This window comes from Chiloscyllium punctatum, chromosome 10, assembly GCF_047496795.1.
Source record: "Chiloscyllium punctatum isolate Juve2018m chromosome 10, sChiPun1.3, whole genome shotgun sequence".
Taxonomy (NCBI): domain Eukaryota; kingdom Metazoa; phylum Chordata; class Chondrichthyes; order Orectolobiformes; family Hemiscylliidae; genus Chiloscyllium; species Chiloscyllium punctatum.
Window position 1 is genome coordinate 98,069,021 of NC_092748.1, and position 12,538 is coordinate 98,081,558.

A 12,538-nucleotide genomic window follows, 5' to 3' on the forward strand; every position below is an offset into this window, starting at 1 on the left:
TCAGGTTAACGAGACTTGAAATGTAACCAAGATCCCTTAGTTATACAGTGATCTAATTTTGTTACCAGATTTGTGCTTTTTTTTCCTCCCCCCTCCAGAGCTAATCCTGCAAAAAAACTTGGAGAAACAACGGAAACCTCTGAAAACCTACCACAGGTGAATGATAGCTTTTTAGCAAAATTGTTCTTTAAAGTGATTAGGTGCAAATGTAACCTAGTCACAAGGAAACAAAAGATTGAACATTAATTGAACTGCAGTCTTAATGGATAATTTGAGTTGATTCTATTTTGGTCTGGAGATGGATGTATCCCTGAAAGATTCCTCCGCATGTTATAGTCTAATTAGGCCGTATTATTTATTTTTTAATTAGTTTTTATCACATCTGGGCTCAAATCTTGATATTCAACTGATGAAACTACTGAGATTCAAATTGGTTGCCAAGAGATAATCCATGAAGGATTGAAAGAGATCTCTTTGCCCTTAGATACTCTTGTTATACAGATGTGCGTCCTATTGCTTGAGTGTTGACTAATTAATGGCCTATTCAGCTTCCCCACAAATTATTATTGGAATCCAGTATAAATTGATTGTTCCAAACCCATGACATCTGTGGATTATAAATTTAAGTAAGTTTGTATATGGCCTCTTTCTAGCTTATTTCAATTTAAAAGCAACCAGAAGCAAGAATTTGTTTAAATAAAGGTTAGTTTATTGCTAAACCACTGCTGTAGTTAATCAAGTGAAAGTGACAGGTATTAACCGAAAATACAAATGCAAAAGTTAAAAATAAGATAGTTGTGAAGGTGCAAGTATGTCCAGATTCCTGAAGAAGGGCTTATGCCCGAAATGTCGATTCTCCTGTTCCTTGGATGCTGCCTGACCTGCTGCGCTTTTCCAGCAACACATTTTCAGTTCTGTCCAGTATCTAAGATTGTTGAAGATTCTCTTTCCAAAGTGAAGGTTTGAAGTGTTTAATTCAGCAACTGTCATGATTTCTGTGGTCAAATAGTTGAAGACTGTTCCCATAGATGGATAGAGCAGAACAGGTCCTGGGATTGACTGATTTTATGGCAGTTAGGTGATGGCCCATGGTAGCTTGGCTTAGTACACAGACCTAAAATCATCCTCTTGTCACCCTGTTATGAAACAGTGATTCTGTCAAGATGTCTGCACAAAATGGTTGCTCACAGGACTTTTAGACAGTTCAAAACTTAAAGCTGTTGCTATCTCAAAACTGTTAAACCATGCTTCATGTTTGGTACTAGGCCAGTGTAAGTTTGGGATGCCGATGCATAATTGTCTTTTAGTTGAGGCAATTACTTTTTTTTTTAAGTCTTCAGTCATTAGCTTGACTTATGATTGTTGTCAAGTTGGTGATATAAGAATGGCTATTCCTGCCATCACCTTGAGGTAATTGCGATCTGATCTCAGGACCAACTGAATCCACAAAGTTTGTCATGTGATTATTAGGGGCCTTTCTTAAGATTCATTGTTGTTTAAAAAAATCTAAATGAATACAAAATATGCAGTGTACCTATACATTTTTCACAACTGTGATCAATGAATTAGATTGTGAAGGTTTACTTGTGCATTCTTTCCAAAAAGAGTTATTTCACAGGCCAGGTCATGGTTTAATGTTGAACCCCAATTAACACACTTGTAAGGATGAGTCTTGGAGTTAAATTCATGAATTGGTCTGCTCAAATACAAATATGTTAACCTTGACAAACAGGTATTTCTTAGTAGAATACTATTGCAATAGGGGGCATTCTTCTGAATACAATGAATTCCGCAAAGAAATAGAATGTCTGTATTTGGTGCTGTTAAACTTGTCGTGGTCAATGCTGCTAATGGACTGTAAGATTTCAAAGCCAGTCTGTACTGATATGCTACACTTTGAAGATTGCTTCTTTTCTGAAGAGCAAGGGTTGATTAATTATGCCTTATTGCATCTGTTAAACATTCAAAATGATTTTTTTTCCCCCCAGGATGAAAATATGGAAACCGAAAATGAGCTTGATACCCAGATTGCCATTGAGGCAAATAATGAAAATGAATTGCCTTCTCAAGGAACTGACCAAGAATGTGCTGACCACGAGGGAAGTAGAATGAACGTTGAAGATTCCGTAGATTGTGTTTGCAGTGGCAAACAGGAGGAAGTGAGAAACATGGTGGCTCAATCTAAATCAAACTGCACTGGTTCTGAATCGGGGGTTAGCAGTGCTGATGTGAGTGGTAGTTCTACCTCTTCTGACATCATCTCTGGAACGCCACAGAAAACCAGCAGCAGAAGGCAGTCATTTATTACTCTGGAGAAGTTTGATCCCTCCACTACATGTTGCTTCAGTAACTCCCCTTTGGTTAAAATGGCACAAGCAGCTGCTGAAGTTTTCATTCCTCAGCGGGCTGAAGCAATGGAGGTGGAAGTTGCATCACAGCATGAGAAGAGCAAAGTTTGCCGGGAAGTCAATTTGAGTACAACAAAAACTGGCAAACATGGTAGACGTAGGCAAAATAAAACTGAAAGGTCAACTGTAGAAAATTCAACCAAGTACACTAAGGCACCAAAAAGTATTAAGAGTTCTACAATTGAATCATTAGATGCAAAAGAAAATTCTACAATTAATAATCGGGACCATTTTAATAAAAGCGAAGCTGTATGTCGTCAGGATTCTGAGAGCCAGACAAGTAACAAACAGACAAAAAACAGTGTTTCTAATGAAGAAAATTCTGAAATTACTCCTGTAGACTTGAAAGAGACAGCCTCGTTTGAAAATGTTTCGAGCGTACAAGAGAAGAATGATTCTTCTGAAGTACTAACAAAAAAAATGCTAAGGCGTTCTTCAAGGAAGCACTTGGATGTGGCAGTTACAAATCAGAATGACAGCAAGGAAAAAAGAGATGATAACCCAGGAAAAAAATCACAAAATGAGGGAGAGGAGTATCTTCAAAATTCTCTCCAGCATCATGAGCTTTTCAAAGCAAAAGAAAATGATTCGAAATCTTTATCTGGTAAATCAGCAACTGAGAAAAGCAGGACTTCAAAAAATGTTTCTCAGGAGTCTGATTCCACCAAAAATACACCAGATGCTGGTAACAAAGTCCGCCCTCGCTACCAGACTCGTAGAGCATCCCAAGGCTTGACTGAAGCAGAGAACAGTTGCTATAGCATGACTGAATCGGAGGGTTCTGAAGGCAACCCAAAACTTCAGGATGGTCAGAAGAAAAGGAGAAGGTCCAAGGGAAGAACAAAGACTAAAGAGTTATCCCTCAAGAACAGCAAGACCAAAGGTCTGATGGAAGATGAAATAACTGTAGACAGTCAGGTGTGCTCAAAAAATGAAAATGAAGAGGTGAAACGTTCAGAAAAAGAGTTGGAGGTTGAAAATCAGCATGATGTTGAAGTGATGACCCAAGTGGAAGGTGCAGAAAATCTTGGTGAAATGCATAGTTCACCGATGTCTCCAGTGCTTCATACTTCAGTCGAAGAGTCAAACATAGAAAAGGACCTTAAAACACATAACCCAGCACAAAACCCAAAAGAACAACCTGAAACTATTGAAAATGTAAAAACTGAGCTTTATTTAGAACCAGACAAAACTGAAGAAGCCTTCACAGTTGTCCATGTTCACCACTTGCCTTATGAGACAGGGGTTTTATCAGCTGATTGTTCAAATCTTTCAGATAGACAGCTTTCAGTCAAGAAGAGCCAGAAGTCGGATGAGTGCCATGTGAGAAGTAAAAGGACTCGAAAAACTAAAAATTGTGATTGCTGCAAAGGCTCTTCACAGCATGGAAAATTGCAATTAGAAAATAAAGAGAGTTCCACCAAACAAGAGCCAGAATCTGATCAAAAAGAGGATACTTTGCACCTAAGCTCTTCAATTAATTATTCTTCTACGGAGAAGCTATTAGAGAGTCCCAGGTTTAACAACACTGTAAATGATGGACCTTGTGCATTCAGCACACCTCTGTCTGGGGATAGCAAAATTCAGTTTTTTGGTGGTTCTCTTAGTACTGTTACATCAGAGGTGGATTTGACAGAAGAAAGAAAGGTCATCCCAAGGATTGAAACCTCTGCGGGGCGGCAGGAGGCGGAGGAGCCCTCTGCGGGTCGGCAGGAGGCGGAGGAGCCCTCTGCGGGTCGGCAGGAGGCGGAGGAGCCCTCTGCGGGTCGGCAGGAGGCGGAGGAGCCCTCTGCGGGTCGGCAGGAGGCGGAGGAGCCCTCTGCGGGTCGGCAGGAGGCGGGGGAGCCCTCTGCGGGTCGGCAGGAGGCGGGGGAGCCCTCTGCGGGGCGGCAGGAGGCGGAGGAGCCCTCTGCGGGGCGGCAGGAGGCGGAGGAGCCCTCTGCGGGGCGGCAGGAGCTCTCTAGGGAAGAGATGGCAGTGAATGATTCTTCCGTGGAACAGAAAGTGTTGGAGTCTTCCACTGGTGCACAGGTGACAGGTGGCTCTTCAGTGGAGCAAACTGCAGTACCAGAGTCATCCTCTACAGAGCAGGAAATGATCAATTCCTCTTTCACAGAGCAGAAAGTGGTGCAAGAGTCTTCAACAGAGCAAAAAGCAGAGGAATATTTCAAAAATGGAGGGAATGAACAAGTAAAATCAGTGAAGGAAGATGTTGGCACCGTTGAATTGTCAATGTCAGAAGGAGAACCAGTATCCAACGATGTTGCTTTGATAAAGGATGAACCATTGAAAAGCAAAGAATCACTAGCTGGCTATGAGTTGGACCAAGATCAACCTAGCACGACAGGTGTAACTATCCCAAGTGATGGAGTGACCACTGTACAAGCTGAAACTGATCAAATGGGCAGGCCAAGTGTTCCAATCCCATTTGACAAAGAAAATGTACAAGACGAGCCAGTGACTGCAGAGCATTTTAAAGATGCAGAGACCATTGGCACTGAAGAGACTTCTCCAGAGGTGGAGTTAACCACGCAAGTTGATGTCTCCAAACCCATATCAGCACATCTCATGGAATCACCACAAAAGACTAAAAATGATGCCTCATTTCTGGTTGGATCAATGCACAGTCCTTCTGAAATGCAGGCATGTTGTGTATGGTCACCAACAGCATCACCTTCTACAAGTATTCTCAAGAAGGGAATTAAACGACCATCTGAAAATGATTCTCCGTCTCCAATGACTAAGGTTTGTAAAATAAATCAAATACTTATGACTCTTTCAGTTTGGATAAGTTTACAGCTACTTTTTTTTTGTGTTTTTTTTTTCCCCCACTGAGTAACTGACCCATATTGGCTAGTGCTGAATTGGCTAACCTTGAGCATGATGTAGGTAATGTTATGTTTAATGTCACTCCTTAGTTTCGAGTGAAACATAAGCTAAGATACAATCCCAATCAGTTCTGCGTGAAGTGTATTGAAGCAAGTTTAGCTGCATGATTGTCAAAGTAACTTGCTGGTGCGTTTTAAGGCTTGCTTGTAACAATTGATGAAAACCTGTTACTATTGGGAATTACATAGACCAGTGCTTTACCTTTTGAGTTTTCATGCTGAATCGCCAAACTATGCTATAGAAAACTGTACACCTGTAAAACCTTGAGTTTAAGTCTCAACATGTTAGAATTTAACGAGCTAAACTCACCAAGCATTGAACCCTGTGGTGATTCTACAGCTATACTGCAAATTAACATGATGGCAGGTGTTCACTAGAACAGATTTGAAGGATAAAATGTCAGCTTCCAGTTACTGATCTACCTCTCCAGTATCCAGTTGCAGAGCAGTCTGGTTAGTCAGCCAGTGCCTGTACCTGCAGTTCAGCATTGCTATTGAACTCCTATTTCCTGCATGCCTTGGAAACCCCAACTGGGGAATTAAATTTCTCCTTCCTTGGTTCAGCCATGACCATGGCTGCCCAAAAAAGCAGAGTAGAAGTTCAATCATAAAGACAAATTTTGAGTTTCCTAGCCCTTCTGAGGAGTGACTGATTTTATTTCCATTTTCCAAAGAATTTATGTGAATCCTGTGGATTGATTGAAGAAACCAGAATTGGAATCCTACTTTACAAAATTACTAAACAATATTCACTTTCACTAAATCAATAGGGTTGATTACCATTTGGAATAGATAACACCGTACTGCTGCTAGGGTACGGACATATATGGAAGATGAATGAGTTTAGCAAGGATAAAGTATGGCATTCCTCACTCAGGTGGTGTGCTGGAAATCAAGCCTCACCATTCTGATAGTGGCTACAAAAGTTAAATGTTTACAAGTTCACCAAGTTTCCTCAACTTAGTTGTGTAAAACTTTGGATAAAAATAGTGATTTGTTCACTGGTGTAAGGATTCATTTCTGCCCAGTGTGGGGAACCTTTTTTGGTATGCTTTAACTGGGTTTGCATAGTGGGGGAGAAATTATATAAAGGACATTCTGATGGGCAGTACTACCTAAGACTAATTCAAAGATTGTTGAATCTGGATTCCAAAATAAGGTACTCTGTAATTTCTAGGGTTTTGCCTATCTGGTGGGTCCTTTTCTTGTGCTAGATTAGCGTATTCATTGACCACAGCTTCGTATTTCTGCGTGTTTTGCTCCAGTCAAAACCTGAGGCTGAATGGGACTGTTTAATCTAAAATAATTGGATGTGTTTTTTTTTGGAAAGAATTCACTTTTCCAGTCTTTGGAAAACCTGGGTTCCATTTGATGGGGGAACAACTTTGTGATGAGGATAATATATCCCTTTTGTCAACTACCTGAGTGGACAATGAGACTCCTGCTTTGTTTTTTTTTAAAGTTTTTGAACTTTTACAGTATTAGTAAGTACCATTTGTCAAGGCTTTTTCCAGTAAAGTTTTGCTGTTAGTTAAATTTAAGTTCCAAAGCCATCACTTTAAGCTAATTTGGCTTGCTTTTGTTTAAGCTTCCCTTTGTAGTCAGAATTTTTAAAGTGTGACAATAACAGTTTCAGTGCAAGGGTCCTAGAGGAATTGTAGCTTGGAAAGAGGTCACTAATGGTTCACTGATGTCCTGTGAGGAAGAAAACTACCATCTTTACCTATCTGACCTACATGTTACTGCAGACCTATAGCAATGTGGTTGACTTGAAACTGCCCTTTTGAAATGACCGAGCAAACCATTCAGCTGTAACAGTCACACAGGTATCAGGCAAGAAATGAGACTAGCTGTGGTGACCCTGCAAAGTTCTCTTTCCTTATTTCTGAGGGCTAGTGCCAAAATTGGGAGTGCTACTTACAAACAGTCAAGCAAAAGGATGATACAAGGTAAAAACAATGACTGCAGATGCTGAAAATCAAATTCTGGATTAGTGGTGCTGGAAGAGCACAGCAGTTCAGGCAGCATCCAACGAGCAGCGAAATCAACGTTTCGGGCAAAAGCCCTTCATCAGGAATAAAAAGCTTTTTATTGCTGATGAAGGGCTTTTGCCCGAAACGTTGATTTCGCTGCTCGTTGGATGCTGCCTGAACTGCTGTGCTCTTCCAGCACCACTAATCCAGAAAAGGATGATACAGTCATACACTCATAATCATACCTTACACACGATGTGCCAGGCAGCACGTCGCTACTCTAGGTATGTCCATTCTCATCAACAGGACAGGCCCAGCAGAGGTAGCATCACCGTGGTATATAGTGGAAGAAGGATGTTGGCCTGGGAATTCTCAATGTTGACTTTGAATACCATGAAGTCTCGGGGCACCAAATCAAATATGGGTAGGGAAACCTCCTGATTTACCACATACCACCTCCCCCAAAACTTGGAGGAAGCACTGAGATAGCAAGGTTGCAAAATGTATTTTGGGCGATTTCAGTGCCCACAACTGTTTGGCTTGGTGGCAGAACTACTGATTGAGTCCCAAATGACATTGCTACTGTCAGTCAGCACCTACTTAGTAATACCCTGCTAACTGTCAGTAATTTTGGTTGTACCAGGTCCACTGAACATATGCTGGTTGGAGTCAAACCTCGCACAAAGGGTGAAGCTTGTGGTTTTTGGATGTCTATTTATCTCAGCTCCAGGGTATCTTTAGGAATTCCTCAATAGTATTCCAGGCTCATCCGTCTTCAGCTGCTTCATCAATGATCTTCCCTCCATCATAGGGTCAGATGTAGGGATCTGTAATAATCAGTGAACAATATTCAGCACCATTTGTGACTTTACACATACTGAAGCAGTCCACATCATAATGCAGCAAGATCTGAATAATATCTAGGCTAGGGCTGAAAAGCAGCCAATGAGTCGTTATACAAATGCCAGGTAATGACCATCTTCAAACACCCCTTGACATTCAATGGTGTTGCTATCCTGAGTCCTTCGCTACCAACATCCTGGGGGTTAATCAGAAACTAAACTTGCCTAGCTACGTAAATACCGTGGTTGTAACAGCACATTAGAGGCTAGGAATACTGCAACAAGTGAATCACCACCTGACTCCTGAGAGCCTGTCCAACTTCTACAAGGCACAAGTCAGGAGAATGATGGAAAACTCACCACTTGTTTAGATGAGTGCAACTCCACCAACATCCAGGACAAAGTAGACATCTTGATTGGCACCAGATCAATAAATATCCACTCCCTCCACCACTAACGCGGTAGCAGCAATGTGTACCATCTCCAAAGCGAACTGCAGAAATTCCCTGGCAACTTCCAAGTCTCAGCCACTTCCTTCTCGAAACACGGGCAGCTGATATTTGGGAAAGCCACTATCTCCAAGTCCCACACCATCCTGACTGAAAATATATCACTGTAGTTTCAGTATCATTACATGATCATACAAGTTATTCAAGTTTGCCTTGTACCTCCTTGTTTAACATTTTTAGGGAAAATACCTGTATCATAAGCTTATGGGAACAGTTGTGCTAAACCTTTTCTAAACCTTCAAATCCCACCTCAATCTCCTTTGCTGTTGGTGGGGCAAACTCAGCATCTCCAACCTCATCTTGAAACTAAATTCCCTTATCCCTGAAACCGTTCTGGTAAATTTTCTCTATGCCCTCTCAGGAAACTTCGTACACTAAAAGTATGGTGATCAGGACTACATGCAATGTTGTAGTTGTGACCCACCTAGAACTTTTTGAAAGTGAAACATAACTGTTCTACTTATTCATTCAGTTGCTTTGTTTGAGTTGGAGGTGTCTGTGTTGGACTGGGATGGACAAAGTTAAAAATCACATTCCCACATTCCCTCATTCCCTTTCTCCCTGTCACACACATGTGCACACACATGTCACTCTTTAGGGTGAAATTACATTTGCAGGTACAATCTATTTTGTTCAAAAAGCACACAATCTCTTAGCAGTCAGTCCATGTAACATTTTATAAATTTCTGCTTTGGAAATAGAACTGGTTCTACTCAAGATTGGAATACAGACAGACACTAATCTCACATCTTTAATGCATTGTCTGAGCTGAGATGTCACCTTTTTATAAAACTTCAAGTTCTCTGGAACGTGACTGGAAAGCAGTTCTGGGATTTGCATTTTAATCAATCAAAACCTGCATACCATTCTAAGTGATTAAATATTTAGCAGCAATCTATCTTTGTTCAATGCATTGCATCAGTTGTATGACACATTGATCTTTTACTATAAATTCTGTGTCCTGTGATCCTGCCCCACTAGCTACGTGACAAAGGAGCTGTGCTCCGCAAGCTTATACTTTCAACTAAACCTATTGAGATATAAAACCTGATGTGTTTGATTTTCAACTTTATGAAGCTTGTGATTCTGTGATTTGATAACTATTTGCTGAAATGTACCTTGTCTCACGCAGTAATGTATGCAAATGAACTCCCTGGTGGCACCTGCCTCTGTGCACTTTTTAGAATTGTGTGATTAAGTCTATATTTTCCATTCCCTCTGCCACTTCACATCAGCTCACACTTCTGTGTATTGAATTTACATGTTCGACTTGCCTGTTCATTCTCTATTGCAGTTAATTGTTGTCATCGTTTTGCTGCTCTTTCCAAGTTTAGTTTGACCCTCCAATTTAATGAGCTTCAGTTTTGTCAGCCAACTTTCGTAATCTGTATAGACAGCATCCACTGCGTAACTTCTTCCTAACGTCATTTAGATTAACTATTTAGACTTAATGGTTTTCTTTGCTTCTTCATGTGCCTGTTAATTTCTTTCTTGCTGAATTATTGTTTTTTTTAAGCCTTACTGCTGATATTAAGTTTACCGCGCCTGAGGTACAAGGAGTTTTTTTTTGTACTTTTTTGTTTTCTCGAATGCATGTCACATTTGCCCTTCTCCAATCCTATAGGTCTAATGAGGAAGATTGTAATCCTTTTGCTGTTTCTGCACCCACTTTGTTTATCACCCTAGGATGTAAGCCTTCCAAAACAGCAACTTGTCTTAAGCATAGCCAGCCTTTACTGGACATCTTGGCTACCAATTTTCATCCTATCCATTTCCTCTACCATCTCAACTCCTACTGCTGCTCAATCAGTAATCTATTTAATAAATATCAAAATAAAGCACAGTGTAACTAGCCTTACCCTATACCTCTTTTTTAAAAAAAAACATTCTTTGCGTGTTCCACTTCTCCCTTGTCTTAGCTCATCTCTTGTTGAAACTCTTGTCATTGCCTTAATTACCATTAGCTTCAACTATTCCAGTGTAAACTTGAAGTCATCGAAAATTCTGCTTGCATCATAACTCAACAGTGAATCCTGTTCTCCAGTCACCTCAGTGCTCACTTGTCTACCTACTGATCACTATTTTGGATTCTTTTTTGTTGACTGCAACTGTATTTTCATTCTCTTTCAAAGAGGACAATGAGACTGGCAATCCTTATCAATTATTTGTTTTTGACCTTGCTCTCTTTTGAAGAATTCACCATCATGTGATCTCATTCTTTTTTAAAATAAGATATTTCATCGTATTCTTTCTCTTGTCATTTTGAAGAATGTTGCTTTCCCTATCTGTTGCCATTTTCCTGTAAATATTTGGTCCCATTCTATTCTGGCCATGTCCGCCTCATCCCATTGAGATCTACTATCTTCATGATTGCACATTGATCTCCATTTGATTACTATTCTGCTTTTTCATTCTTCCCGGCAAAGTAAATAACTCCATTTTCTCACATTCTATTCCACCTGCCTGACCAATCCCTGTCATCCTGAAGCTTTATCTCTGTCATGGCTGTCAGGTTATGTTTGTTTACTTCAGTGTGCACTATCATTTCATTTACTTTGTTGCAAATGCTACAAATGCATTTAGCTACAGAGCTTTTGCTTCCACTTTATAACATCTAGTCTTGATTGTTGGCATATTCCTAGGATTTTCCTCTGCCCCTTTATTATTCAGTGACCCTTGTTTCCTGTCTTGTGACTTTCTTCTCTTAACTATGACCCTACTCTTTACTCCACATATTTATATATGTGATCTCTTGCCCCCACCATTTAGTTTAAAATCTGCACTACTTCCTTAGTTATGTAGTTTATAAAAAGATTGGCCATGAGGAGATTCCAAGTAAATACCCTCTCAGAGGTGTGGCTGCTTGAACCAGAATCTATTTCTCCCACACCAATTTCTGAACTAAGTGTTAACCTTTACTTTTATGTAGTCAATGCCGTTCTGCATGTAGCCCGGTGGTAATTTATGAATGTTTTTTTTTAAAAAATAAAGACAAAAGTTAATTGTGTGACCGAATATGCAATACTTTGTTTTTGAATTGTTTAAATATTCCCAATCTGACTATATTTATCAGAAGTTACAAGCATTGGTTGCATAAACTAGTTTTAAAAACCCGGAACAATGTTTGTTTTAAGATAGTCCTGCAGTTTAGAATCTTGTGAGAAGGTACCCTGTCGTTTACATCTTCATGAGAGTCCAAATTTTCCTGTGTTCTGTGTTCTCTGTAGATTCGTCGTGTTTCGTTTGCAGATCCAATTCAGCGGGAAGGATTAGCAGATGACATTGATCGTCGTAGCCCGGTAGTGCGATCTCATTCCTCTTCTGGAAGTTCTCCTGGATTAAATTATGCTGTCACAAATGGTTGCAGCCAGCCCAATAATCAATCCAAGGTAAGGTTCATTCTTCTCATTCAGATCTCCGTTCTACCAGATAGTTATAGGTGGTGAAGCTATTGTTCTCACTTAGGATTTTTTTGGATGAATAAATTAATGGTCTCTTGCATCCAGTTACTTGCTGTGCTAGAATGTTATTAGATGAAAAAGACATGAGAATTTTCTTATATATTGCCATTTCTGAACTGGCTCACCCAATTCCATATTCTCATAATTATTTGCACAATGAGTTTTTGAATTCAAGCCATTTGTATAAGAAAGACAGTATGTTTGAGCCAGTATGTTTTCAATTTAACCGAGATTAGTTTGACTTAGTGGTTAACTTTTAAATCACTCATTCCAGTTCTACTTTAAGCTGGTTCTTCAGTATAGGGCTGAGGAAGTTCAAATAACACAATTGCCACGTTTGGAATGAGAAGGTAAACGAAGGCATTTCTGTTATTCAAGTTGGCATGCAAGATGCATGAAACTGTTTGAAGAAGACTAGAAGCATTCTGGTATCCTGGCCAACACCTAGCCCACTAGC

At 40.1% G+C, this 12,538-nt stretch overlaps 1 protein-coding gene across 6 annotated transcripts in view; it reads left to right on the forward strand.

The window, feature by feature from the left end:
• Positions 1 to 12,538, forward strand: part of rif1 (replication timing regulatory factor 1) — a 94,939-nt gene that overhangs the window by 74,437 nt on the left and 7,964 nt on the right. For all 6 annotated transcript variants that reach the window (XM_072579798.1, XM_072579801.1, XM_072579803.1 and 3 more), the window contains exons 29-31: positions 99 to 156; positions 1,989 to 5,153; positions 11,848 to 12,009. In XM_072579798.1, the coding sequence (XP_072435899.1) occupies positions 99 to 156; positions 1,989 to 5,153; positions 11,848 to 12,009 (3,385 nt within the window). The remainder of the gene's footprint in view (positions 1 to 98; positions 157 to 1,988; positions 5,154 to 11,847; positions 12,010 to 12,538) is intronic.